The following is a 13923-nucleotide window of genomic DNA, read 5'->3' on the forward strand; positions in this document are numbered from 1 at the left end:
GTGCTGGGGCCGGAAATAAGCATTGGGAAGAAAGAGGCAGGGCGAGTGCTTCCCAAAGTCCAGGTGGGAGCACTGATGTTTCACCTAATGACCAGGTAATTTCCAAGAAAGACAGTAGGTCTTGTGTGCTTACCTTCAACCAGCCTGTGACTCCTGCTGGAGAATTATCTCAGCAGCCACGTAGAATCTTAGATCCTCTGTGTACTGTTGGGAGCCTTGCGTCACACCCGCTCTGACAGACGGGGAGCAGGCAGGGTGCATGGCCAGGGTGAGTGTGCAAATTGCTGCGTTCAAAGTGAGTGCCATATACGGTGGAATGTGAACTGTGACAAAGTTGAGGGGGTGATTAATGCCCAACGAGAGCTATTTAATCTGCACATGCTACAGTGTAACTTATTTCTCTTTCTTTTTCTTTGCTTAAAAAAAGAAAAATGTTTTGCAAGACCAGCATGAAGCAGACAAAATCTGGAGCAAAGAAGGATTTTATGCAGTTGTCATATTTCTCAGCATCTTTGTCATTCTAGTGACTTGTTTGATGGTAAGTTTCCTTTTTACTGTCTTTTTCCTGTGTTTTGCATCATGGTTTTCTCAGTCCGAAGGACAGGGTCACACATTCTTTACAGCAGAGGTGTTTTCTCAGAGCTATTAAAAACTCAGCTACAAGGTAAGAGTTGGTCTCTCTCATAGTGCTGGGAAATCAAAGTTTGAAGAACCACATTTCTTGATGTATTTTAAGTCCAATTGAAGAATGTAACTAGAAGGAAGCTGAAGAAATAAATAGCAGGCTCTTAAATCTGCAGAGTAACTGTATGAACAGGAGTGATGACTTCTCAAGCTTCTTACTAAAGGTCCCAAGATCCCTGAGGTCTTACCTGCCTATATTTCAGTTTTATAGGATGGTAAAAGCAACATCACATTGATACAAAATTATCAGTGCACAGTTGTTAGAGTATGTGTCAATATTTATGTATCAAATATACAAATTTTACACTGAAATGACTAGTAATCATATTTTTGAGCAACTTTACCATTCACATTGTATGAGTTCAGTGGCCAGGTTTCTGAGCATTAGGCACACTTCTAATATGTTGAGTATGAGATGTGCAGTGGTCACACAGAAGATGAACAACACTGCACCACCAGTGACCTTCATAGGGTAATTTTTGCATTTTTTCCAGTGTTGTATCTTACGTATTTTCCTTCTCTGAATTGTGTAATTCTTCTGTGGTGCATAAATAAAAGTGTTTACTGAATTCTCTGACAATTATCAGCATTTATAAACACATAGTATCTTGAAGTCTTTTGATATATTCAAACACACTTAATTTTCTTTAACTTCAATGGATTTCCCACTTACAACCTCAAGACAGAAAGAATGCTTAAACTGAAGGTATTAAAAAATGATCACATTTATAACAAAATGTTATTTCATCTTTTAAAGTCTCGCTAAGATTTGAAAAGCACTTATTTTACCACAGAAAATTGTGCTTCATATAATTTTTACTTCCTTGTCATCTCCATTTCTCCATGCCATCTCACTCAAAAATAGAAGGGTAACTCCAAAAGTACTAACTTTTTACTTTGGAGAAGAGATATTTTGGTCATTACTGACTGTTTGACTGGAAGGGTATAGAAAATGCTGCCTGTCCTTGTCCTGGCGCTACACAGTATTTTCATTAATGATCTGGAATGCACATACAGTATTGGGAATTGTTAGCATTGTGTAGGACAATATCAGAACTTCAAATATTATTGAGGTGCCGGAGGAAAGATGGGAAGGGCAAAGAATGAAGCTTGGCAGGGACAAGAGCTCTAATCATGTGCATCAGTACAACATAGGAGATATGTGGCAAAGGAAATATGGTAGGAAATATGTTCTTTAGGAAAGGTTTCAGCAGTACCAGAGAACATACACTTAGGTAAATGAGTAACATAACAGTGTTGCAAAAATTACACTTCTTGCCCTGGGATGTATGAATGAGGATATGATCTCTAAGATCTGAATTCAACTTGGCTCTGGTAATAATTTGGTTGTAGTATTGTGTCTCTGTGGTCTCTCTCTACCACACTTGTGAGAAATGTCAGGCAATTATAGGAGGAAAGAGATGCAAGAGTGATTAGAGACACAGAAGACACGAAGTTATTTGGTTTATTTATTACAGGGAAAAGAAGAGCAAGCAGAAACATGACAGTTCCCAAACACAGAAAGATTTCGAAGGCTTTGATAAGGAACAATATAATACTTTCTCCATTGGGGACTGGAAAAGGAGCAGATTTTTCACGGGGTGATTTTGCTGACTCATTAAAGAGATTTTTATTATTGCATGTGTCACTGGACTCTGAATTGTGTTGCTTGGGGAAGCTTGGGAGTTTTCAGCCATTAAGAAGTCATCTGTCAGAAATAGTTTGGGTGTAGCTGATTTGAACTTAAGGCAGAGGTAAATACTAGTAGACTCCTTGAACTCCCTTCCAGATGGAATTACTGTGATGCTGTGGTCTTTTCTGCAAGCATTCACCCTTCTGTTGCCTCCCAAGTCCAACCTGTATCTTTTTTATGTGTGCTACTGTTTAGATTGAGTAAATGGATAGTGTCTCAGATTTTGCTGGGACCTGCTGATACACGGGGTATGTGCAATCTGTAAAACTAAGAAACAGCTCACATTGTTTTTCATCCCACTTAGTGTGTGTCAGAGTGGCAGATTATGAAAAGTAGTAATTCAGTATTTCAAATTCAGTCATTGCAATCTATCACACTATAAGGCATTTGGCTCATCCTGAGTAGCTTTGGCTCTAGCAACCATATGAGACTGCCAAAATGTGGACTCTTTATTGGAGTTACAGGGTAGGCACCTATTTGTCCATTGGTGGTTATCTGTAGTTTAAAGGGTCCAAAAGCAGAAAGCTTAGCCTGCATTTGTAGATGACTTGGAAAGGTCCTTTGAAGTGTGGAGTAGGAAGTACTTTAAGTGATGATAGCCCCGTCACACTTTCTGAGGAAAGTGTATTAGCACTTAGATCAAATGTGGTTCTTTAGATTTTTTTCAACTTCTGTTACTCTCAAGCTGTCTTTTTTACCTAGGGTCTAATAATAGATTATTAAAAAGAATATGAAATAATACTTGTCCATATTTTGGAAGTCAAAACCACAACTCCTTGGGTCTCCAAGGAGTGAAGCTATGTCAAAACATATCAGTGACAAGAAGGTATGGTGAGCATTGTCACAGCTGTGAATATCTGAGCTGTTTGTCTTCGGATTACTAGAAACAAATTAAACCAAAGCAATCAGTGGAGTAAAAGAGAGTTAAAATATTTCAAGCCTCCATTTTATCTTTATCAATACCTGTGCCCTTGCTTCACAGTAGGGCTGCTTTTTCTGCAAAATAATGGCAAAGAGATCTTATCCATGCAATTCTAAACTCTTCTGAATGAACAGATGGTTTACTTAGCTAAGTCTTGTTTAATGGGTGTATTGCTAATTACATTAGGTCAGTTCCCAGCTAAACCTCTAATGCTAATCCTTAAACAAACAAACCCATCAGATATATCCAGTCTTCACTGGTGAGCTATGGATTGATAGATCTTTATGTGCAGTAGTGGGACAACAGCTGTCAAAGAGCTTCTGACTTGCAGAGGAAAAAATGCTTTGTTCTGGACTTTGTCATTATTCAAGGATTCAAGTCAAATGCTTTACAGGAACAGATAAAGCAGAGTGGAAAGTATAAGGGTATCTGCAGACATCTTCAAAAAACTGTGTAAGTGCCTTCCACCTTCTCACACAGTATTTATGATAGTAATTCTTGTAAGTATCATAGGTTGTAAGACACACATTGAAAATGGCACAACTACAGCTCAGAAATCATTTTTGCAATTGTCCTCCAAAGAGATAAGATGCATTAAACAGGTGTAAAGTGGGTTCCTCTGGAGTGACATTACCAAGCACATGCTACCTGCCAGCCCTCTCCCCAGCCACTGTTCAGCAATATCAGTGTGGAGTTTGATGGAAGAAGATCAGTACAACTTCTGAAAAGCTTTTAATGCAGATGTCTGACATCCATGGTCATAAGCAATAGGCGGACAGAGAATCCTGATATTACAGTATGTTCTAGGTAATTATAAAGCAGGCTTTTCTGAACAGATGCTTAAATAACTTCATAGGCTGCTCATCGCTTCAGCTTTATTCCAGAATAGGTAGCGTTTCTCTGAGGATATTGGGGCATATCCTTATCCTGAGGAGTATTTCAGAGTAGTAGCAGCCTACCATTACAGAAGTGCCCTAGTAAAGTTCAAGCATCAGCTCCATGCCAGATGAGTAAGTGCTTTCAAGAACATCTGCTTTAAAACAAATTGAGGCTGCTATAATTAGTGATTTGCACCTGAATATGTCATGAGTATCTATTTTATTTTGTACCGTTGCCTCTCTTGTGTTAAAATGCTCAAAAAATTTTCTACATTTTATCATTACTTCCTTCTTCGCAGTGTCTTTTGTGACTGATTTCTATTCTATGTTATTTGCCCCTTTAATAATACAACTGCTAGCATTACAAATAATTACTGACTCACAGTGAGAACTGTTAAAATCCCTACTGCCCACATGTACACCCTGAAGTTTATATAATGGAAATATTTTTCTGGTTGTGGAAAATGCTGTGTAACACAATTTGTGACTTACCTTCTAGGAATACAAGCCACATATAGAAATCTTATCCAGTATTTGTGATACCTTCCTTGCCTTGTTTACTAGGCAACTGAAATTGGGCTATCCTCTTTATTTCTCTAGGTTCTGTACAGATTAAAGGAGAAGATCCAGTTGTCACTGAGACAAGAGAAGGAAAAGAAGCAGGAGATCCACCTGTCACCCCTTCCCCTGCAGACATCTCAGTCCGAGTATAAGACCACCAACAACATGGTCCAGCCTCAACAGGCTCCAAAGGTTGTCAGTGTTGTAGTGGACCCTCAAGGCCAGTGTGTTCCTGAGCTCAAACCTCCCCTGTGTGCCAGTCCTTCTCCTTTCAGAATGAAACCCGTGGGGCTCCAGGAAAGGTAGGATGGTGCCTGGCGCATTCAGAATTTATTCTGCTTTTTTAAACTTATGCTTCGTGATTCATGTTTCCCTTCTGCCAGTCAATGGGAGACTTTGCCATATAGACATCTGAGAAGTGGGATTTTGATGTGTTAATATCTATGTCATGGGTATCCTCTCTCTCCTGCCCTTTTCATATGACCAGAGGTTCAGGTCATGCAAAAAGGTGCAGTTTTGGGCTGAGATTAACTACATTAGTGGCTTTTCTTTTTGCTAATTAGTTTATTCCTCTTTCCAATGATTACTTCAATAATTTTTCATTTTACATTGATTTTTGCCTGTTTTGATCCTGGAGATCCTGGCAGATGGCTCAAGGGCTGGTAATGTATTCTCAGCAAAGGATGTTCTCATTGTCAGGGAGTGCCTAGCACATGGAAAACTTAGAAAGAAGAAATATTTACACTGAGTGCATTTAGCAATCTCGTACAGCATTTCCATTATCACATTTAGGTAATTTTTCTTCTGAAGTCCAGCCTTCCATGATAGTCAGGATACAGTTCAAAGTCTACAAGCTTTACAAAACAGAGAAAGAAGTGATTAATAATGAAACCAACCCTTGTGTGCAGTTCCTCATAAATACTGGGGCACCCAACCTTGCCACTCATTGTACCTTTCAAAAACTGGGCCAGTGCTCTTTTTATAAAACCAGTTATTCTTCCCACAGGAGGATGCACACTGACATCTGTCCCTCCTCTGTTCGAAACCTATATAATTTCTTGTCTGATGGCTTCAGGCCACTTTCATAAAGTATCAGTGCTCTGAATAACTAATGTAGCATGCAGCCACGCACTGAACTCTTCTGCCCGGCACAGACAATAAATGAAAGAACAGACACCATGTGGAGACCAAGAAGAGACTCATCTGTAAAGACTCTCAACTGAGCTGTAACCCTGATTCAGCTTGAACCATAGATGACAGGGATTTTATACGTGGATTTATGACAGATAGAGCTCAGGGAGGGGGACTGAGTCTTCTATCAGCAAAAGATGCTGAAAGGCAGAGTTGTCATAAAATATCTAGTGATATCACTGCAGGAAAAAAAAAAAAAGGAATGGAGGAAGCAAGTAAACACATTTTGATAGTTCTTCTCTTTTCACAAGACCCTAAAAATAAAGCCCACAAGAAGGAGGATCACCTAGCTCGTTTATAATGCTTAGTACCTAACACAGCATATGTAGTAGTTCAGAGGGATTAGGGGAAAGGAATTTGTAGACGTAGTTTGTACTTAAGGACAAACAAAGAAAGTAAAAACTATTGATCTAAGATATTAATTTCCACCCCCACAGGTAGGAACTGTGCATTTAATACTCCTAAACCTAATTTCATCCTTTGGAAGGACAAAGTTCTGAGTCAGGTATGTCAAAACGGAGAGCTTAGATACAAACCTGATGTTTTGTCAAATAAACCAGGAATTTCAGGTTATTACTAAGGAAAAAGAAGTTGAAGGAACTGAGCACTTTAGTTTCTACTGTAAAAGAGCACTAATCAACCACCATGAAAAAGTGAAAGTCATTGTGACAACATCCCATTGTGCAGTTCTTTTTGTCATTTTTAATGCAGTTAGATTTTATCAGCACAAGTCCACTTCTAATAAATGGTGATTTAAGTTTATTTCAAACTCAGTGATACAAAGGTCTGGGGATGTGAGGGAGAGAACGTTAGGGAATAGTTTATCTTCAGCTCCTCTTACATAAGCAGCTATTATTGCACGTATTTCTCATTTATTTACTATAATCTGTATTATGAACAAATTTGTACATATTTTGACACTCAGAAGCACTGGAGGCAAAAATTAATAATGCACCAACGCATTTTGCCTCAGATGTCATCTGATGACCAGATAAGTGGACAATTTAAAACTCCTCTCCACCTTTCTGCCCCCACAAAAACCTTGCACTAGACAACCTTGGGCTATCCTCATTACACACTGCAAGCAGCAAACCATGCACTAAACAGTCTACTGACAGCTCTTTTTCTGTCAGTATGGAGCGGGATCAACCCTGGAGGTACCTTCCTGTCCAAAGCCACAGCTTGAGGGTACTCATTCGATAATTTTTGCTACCCTGATTTTGGTTTCTGCCGGGGGAAGAAGCTCTTGGCAGGCTAGAGTGGATATGCAGGCTCCTTGAAAAACTTAGCATGGAGATTCCTTTGGTCCCTGATTTGATTCCTTAAGTGTGATCCATAGTCATGAAATGCCTAGTATGATCCTGACCTGTATCTGTTTGAATAGAAATCAGTGGTCCATGGTGCAAACCAGTGAGTGCACCAAGCATTGTGCCTAGCCATCTAGGTGGAAGTTTGTGACAAACTTTCTGAAGCAGGAGACAGAAAAGTCAGATGATGCAACCTGATCTCATTGAAGATGTCCCTGCTCATTGCAGGGAGGTGTTGGACTAGATGACCTTAAAAAGTCCCTTTCAGGCCAAACTATTCTAAGATACTATGATTCTATGCCTGCCTCTCAAGCTCTCCCTGCTCTGCACACTACGTGCTGCTTTGAGAGGCATACCCTTGACAGGACAAGGGATAATGATTTTTAACTGAAGGAGGGTAGATTTAGAGTAGATATAAGGAAGAAGTTTTTTACAATGAGGATGAAACTCTGGAACACTGCACAAAGAGATGCTAGATGTCCCATCCCTGGAAGCATTCAAGGTAAGGTTGGACAGGACGCTGAGAAACCTGATCTAGTTGAAGCTGTCCCTGCCCATGGCAGGAGAGTGGGACTAGGTGACCTTTAAAGGTCCCTTCCAACCCAAACTATTATATGATTCTATGATCTAAATGCAAAAATACAGTGGAACTGAATTACACAAAGCACCACATCAGCCTCAGGCTCTCTGAACCTTTCCATTTTAATAGGAATAGCATTGGCCAGTACAGAGGCAAACAAATTGTTGATGGACAACTATGCACGGATAAAAATGTTCCTGGGAGTTTGTCCAGCTTCTTAAAATGTATTGTGCTTCTGAATACTAGAGCCAAGTCCACGAACATATTTTTCTGCACATCTGGAAAGGCTCTTACTCAGCTATTTCTATAAAACTCAGACGCCCAGCAGATTATGCAGCGTTTGCACTATCAAATGTGTAGAATGCCGCAGATTATTTGTATGCCACACAGACACACGCCTTGCTGGATGCGGCTGTGCGTGAGCGCGGGCGCGGAGAGGGTGACACCTAGAGCCGGCGGGCAGCGCTGCCCCGCATCCCCCGCTCCGGCAGCGCGGCGGCCAGCGCTTTTATCCTTTGGTTGTAGCTCTTGGAGGACGGAAGGTGATCACGTAGTCAAGATAACTGCCCCAGTGGCCTCAGGAGACGATTCTGCTCCCGATTCTGCTCCACTCTCATGAGACTCCACCTGGAGTACTGCATTGAGCTCCAGGGCCCCCAACATAAGAAGGATGTGGACTTTTTGGAGCAAGGAGGGCCACAAAAATGATCAGAGGGCTGGAACAGTTCTCCTGTGAAGACAGACAGAGAGTTAGGGTTGTTCAGCCTGGAAAAGAGAAGGCTCCAGAGAGTCCTTATTGTGGCCTTTCAGTACTCAAATGGGGCTTATAAGAAAGATGGAAACAAAGTTTTTAGGAGGGCCTGTTGCAGTAGGACAAGGGGTAATGGCTTCAAACTGAAGGAAGGTAGATTTAGATTAGATATAAGTTGATTATAGGTTTCCTAGAGAGGTGTGGATGCCCCATCCCTGGAAACATTTGAGGTCAGGTTGAATGAGGTTCTGAGTAACCTAACCTAACTAAAGCTGTCGCTACCCATGGCAAGGGAGTGGGACTAGATGACCTTTAAAGGTCTCTTCTAACCCAAACTGTTCTCTGATTCTATGATTTTCCTAGATGCTGATCAGGGATGTGTGCCCATGTGCAGTTTGCAGTTGGGAAAGGGATGGAACGGTGGTGGCCAAGAGTGAAGGATGAACTGACAGGTGTGGAGGTGAGAGGACTGTCAGAACAAAGAGGCACTGCTCCCTTTCTATTACAATTAATGATTGATGCTGAGGCAGGCAAGTGAAGAGCTGTCTTCACAGCCTCGTGGCATCCTTTGGATTGTTCAGTACAGAATGCTTTGAAGTTGCTCTCTTCTGGTGTTTTCACAACTGCTGCTCCTTTGCAGCAAAGGCCTTCTCCATTTTCAACCCACACCGTTCTGTTACTGACCAAAGGAGCAGAAGAGTGAGTGCTCTTTTGTGGGTGTCTTCAGTGATGAACTGTCACAATATCATAGTGCCAATGCCTGAATTTAGAATGTAAACGATCCTTTTCTCTTCTGTGAACACATCCATGAATATTGCATCAGTGTTTATTTTTCTACTTAGGCTTTTATAGGTTTATATGAATAATATATACTTTTTCCTTTAGCAGAGTAAGGCTTCCTTTTATTCTGTTTGTTGACCCAAAATTCATCTTGGTATGAATGGTTCCAGCCAAAACCAGAATCTGGTGAAGTGGAATGTGGTATTTTAAATTTAATTCTGACATATCAAACATTGAAGATTCTTAGTACAAGCTGTGAGTTGCTAAATGACAAGCATGGTGGATATAAATATAGATGTTACCACACCAACACAGTATTACAGCTGGATTTACATTTCCTCTGGCCCTTGCTGCTGTGAGTTTTAGTTCCAGTATTATTTATGACTATGAAAACTGTATTCCAACTAACTAGTGTGCAATATGGTGTTTTGTTCAAATTAGTTATTATGAAAAATACATGGAAGAAAAGAAAATGTGGAAAATATCTCTTCTACTGTGTGTTGAAAACCACAAACAGTGCTTTGGAAATTTTTCTCAAGCATTGTATTCCATCCTAGCCACAAAGACCTAAAACTCTGGCTATTACATCTAAATAATCAGTGGAAAAAATCACAGCACTGTGTTTTCTTAATCTATTACATATTCATCAGAAAATTTTTCTATCTAAAAGGAAGAACTCGTCATGGTCACATATCAGGATGCCATAGGCATACAGGACTCTCCTTCAGAGCAGATAACATTTTATATGGGCTTTGTGCTCATTTTTTCTCTGCAAATAAATACAAGAGAGCGGAGACTATGATAGAAAGAAACTTGGCAAATAGAGCAAAAACCTGGCAGATAAGTGAAATAATAAAATATTTTTAAAATGTGAAAGAAAATAATTGAGCAATGGAGACATAGCTGTGACACAGGAAAACAGATGTTACTCTGGGAAGAGCCAACAAGAGCAAAACTGGGGAGGGGGCTGCTCACTGGCCTCGTTCAACAGACACTGTGCAACCAAGTCTGCAACCTCTGGAGAAAATCAGTAGACATCAGAATAGTAGGGGGAAAATCATCTAAATCAGTCAAGTGTAGCTCCCTACAAACATAACAGATGAGTGAATTTTGGCTTGAACTCTGATTGTGAGATGTTACTTTTCCCCACAAAGCAGAGCAATACTGTAAAAACTCTGTGCTTCAGTTAATAGACTGTACTCAGTGAGCTTTCTCTTACCATCCTGAAGATCCTAAATTCTTTCTCAAGTTCTAAGAAGTGTTCATTAGACATGCAGTGAGTACAGCTCACTGTAAGTATAATGAAATAAAAGTGAAAATAATGTGCATTATAATGCTGCTAAATGCTCATCTCTGACCGCCTCCTTATAACATGACAATGTATTTTTTATATCATTTAAAAAGATAGATTCAGATAACCCATAGGAGTCTGTAGAACTCACTGCCAAAGGAAAAAGTTTGAAACGTTAGCACAAGGTGTACACACATATAGTCCCAATAATGAGAGAAATTATTGTTCTCTGTCTGACTTCAGCATTCTTCCTCAGAAACATCTTGTGTTTGATACCTTTACAAAGAAAATCTTGAACAGTTTGGGCTTCAAGTTTGGAGGTGGAAGAAAAATCACACTGTTAATATTGGTAACTATTCTCTTTTATTAGTCATTCTACATAGGCACACGAATTATTAAACTGTAGATCCAGCCATTTATGCAATTTCTGTAAACATGCCAGGTTTTGTAGTTTATTGCACAAGCATGGGAACTTAATATATTTACAGGAAGGGGCCTTGAATTTCCTGGCTAAAATATACTAGCTTTGCATAGATTTGGAGGATAAATTTGCCCTATTGTGTGGTGCTGAATATGCTTTCTGCATTCTTAATTTAAATCCTAGAGGTTGTTTTCAGGAAAATGTCATTGTAATTATTTGAACACAGCTGTTTGCGAAGACGAAAGTATGAGCTGAAGAACAGCTTTGTGGTGATTTCCTATCAGAAGGAATTTGCAAAGCACCAGGGACTGGTAAACTGAGTTTGAGGTGGGAGGCAGGAACTTTTGTGCTCTGGTGTGCCTCTGGCACCAACTCATTAGAGCACTTTGGACCTGGCATATAAACCTCCTCCAGCCGTACCCCTGACCACTGGGTTGAGGATGGCTGAGTGTTGTGTCCATCTGAAGAGATGCAGTGAAGAGGAGAACCTTAACATGAGGTGCAGCAAAAGTCCTACCTGCTACTATTTGTCTACATCATTTAAGAAGAGTGAGAGAATATAATTATAAAGCAAACAAACAAACCAAAAAACCACTTTCTCAAGGACTTAAAAATACATTTCTCTAATTTGGCACACTTCTCAGCTATATTCCATCCTGGTCTGTAAGATCACAGAATCATAGAACCATAAAATGGTTTTGTCTGGAAGGGACCTTGAAGAAAATCTAGTTCCAGCCCCCCTGCCATGGACAGGGACACCTTCCACTGGATCAGGTTGCTCAAAGTCCCATTCAACCTGGCCTTGAGCACTTCCAGGGATGGGACATCCACTTGTAAATTCAATACACCCAGAAACACTTACTGCACTGAGGCTGCCTAGGAGAAATTAGTTTGTGTCCATACTGCCAAGCTCGCTTTACCTTTAAAAGAGTGGGGAATGGATGCAGACTACAAGAATGGTTTGTGCACATACTTGTTCCAAAATTGTGACAGTGAATTGCTTTCAAGTGCTCATGTTGTCAAAGGCTAAAAACAAACTGAGGCTGCAAGGCTTGATACACAAGCACTGTCATTCAGTGCTGGGATTGTTTCCTGGCACTGTGATTTTTTTTCAAGCTTTAGCTTGCACTTCAAGAAGTGCACAGCTGGTGTAGCAGCTGACATGAGGGGAGCAGTCCTGATCGTGGGCAGTTGCTTATGGTCTTTTAGTAATTCTCTTTCCAGTGCAGGGTCTCCCTGCAGCCCTACATTGTGGTTTCCTTCTCCTCAGATCATCTCGACTAGCTGGAAAGCCACACTCTGACTGCTGGCACCTGCACTCTGGGTGACAGGGTAAGGGCAAGGGCTGAAAATCTCACCTACTGAGGTGGGAGAAGCTACCTCTGAGTAACAGGGAACATGAGGTGGGATCCTACTTTGAGGGTCTCCTGCTCAGTGCCTGAGAGGTCTGTGTTAGCATGTGGATTCATCACTCAAGAGAGAATAATTCTATGCCTCCAACTTGCATTTGTGAAACATTTCTGTTAGTGCACTGTCACTCTAAAAACTTTCTGCATGTGCCAGACCTTTGAGTCGCACAAATGTCTATTCTGTCCAGCCCATTACAGATGTCTTTGCTTATCTGCAGTGTAGGAAGAGGGCAGGAATGTTCCCCTTTCTCTGGAGGGGAAGTGAACTCAGGCACCAGCCTAACAAAGACTCTATAAAAAACGTACTTTAACTATTTGACTCCTGGCTGTTTGGGAAGCTGTTTTGGTTGTGGTTAGAGGTCTTTGAAGCAAAACTCTGTGGGAGTTACAATTTAATTAAATAAATGCAAATATGTACCACTGCCCAAACTTACACCCACAGTCCCTGTGTCTCTGGCACGTCTTACAAATGATTTCAGATTAGTGTGGGTTAGATGGTATGTTTCCACTCCTGTTTCCATCTTGGCTTTAAATTGTCCCACATCCCTTTTTCTTCTCTTGCAAAGAACTAAAAGCTCTTCAAAGAATGTGACTTTCACTTCTGGGAGTGGATAATTCAGGCAAATTAGCCCATCTGCATTTAGAAAAAATTTTCTGATGCAACTTCATGGTCCTCTGCTCTCATGTACCAGGGAGTGCTGCATTTAGTGTGCAGTCCATGCCTACCCTTGGTTTTGCCTTTACTGTCCTGTGTGGTATAGTCAGAAATTTTATAATAATTTTATTGTATTCCCAGCTCGTCTCTTATCTGGCATTTATTCTTGTTACTTCAGTTGCTACTGGTTTTAGCTTGTACACAGGAAACTGCAGTGCCAATCAGTGTCGTTCCCAAGGTGACAGGAAACCCTATTTGGTCGGATGTTGATTGTGCTTGTCTTTACGGCTCCACCCATCACACTTTCTTCCTTTTTGGCTTAAGTTAAGAAAAATTAATCAGTGACTGCCATCTGGTAGACAGTTTTGGTGGTTTTGCAGTGATTAGTCCAGCCAATCATTTGAAAAGTCACATGTGGCACAAGAACCCAACGGAAAATATCCATGTTAATATTTAAATGCTTCTTGAGGCTTAGATTTACAGGGACCACTGTTACCCTGAGCACATGAATAATTTGAGTTGTGTGAGTAATCCCCTTCTCTTTTTGAGCAGCAGGTTTGAGATTTTAAGTGTTGTTTGGTCAGAGGGGGTTAAACTCTTATGCATCTTTCCAGTGACTGATTTCCTCAGCGCCTCTCTGCCTCCAATTCTTTTCTGTGCTTGACCATCCAGACGTTGTTTCTGTGGCTGCCTCACCAGCTGTCCTAATGTGCAGGCAGAGTTGGACATCTGGGAAAGTGAGGAGATGTGTGTTAGCTGGGCTTGAATGCTCTGAGCATCTTGTTTCAGCCTGTAGCCGG

General features: G+C 40.7%; 1 protein-coding gene across 3 annotated transcripts in view; it reads left to right on the forward strand.

Moving 5' to 3' along the window:
- The window catches only part of PTPRR (protein tyrosine phosphatase, receptor type R), a 139991-nt gene that overhangs the window by 75089 nt on the left and 50979 nt on the right, over nt 1–13923 (forward strand). For all 3 annotated transcript variants that reach the window (XM_027664073.1, XM_027664081.1, XM_027664090.1), the window contains 2 exons: nt 428–538; nt 4778–5040. In XM_027664073.1, the coding sequence (XP_027519874.1) occupies nt 428–538; nt 4778–5040 (374 nt within the window). The remainder of the gene's footprint in view (nt 1–427; nt 539–4777; nt 5041–13923) is intronic.

The sequence above is a fragment of the Corapipo altera genome, unplaced genomic scaffold, assembly GCF_003945725.1.
Source record: "Corapipo altera isolate COAL_440 unplaced genomic scaffold, ASM394572v1 1, whole genome shotgun sequence".
In the NCBI taxonomy this organism is placed as follows: domain Eukaryota; kingdom Metazoa; phylum Chordata; class Aves; order Passeriformes; family Pipridae; genus Corapipo; species Corapipo altera.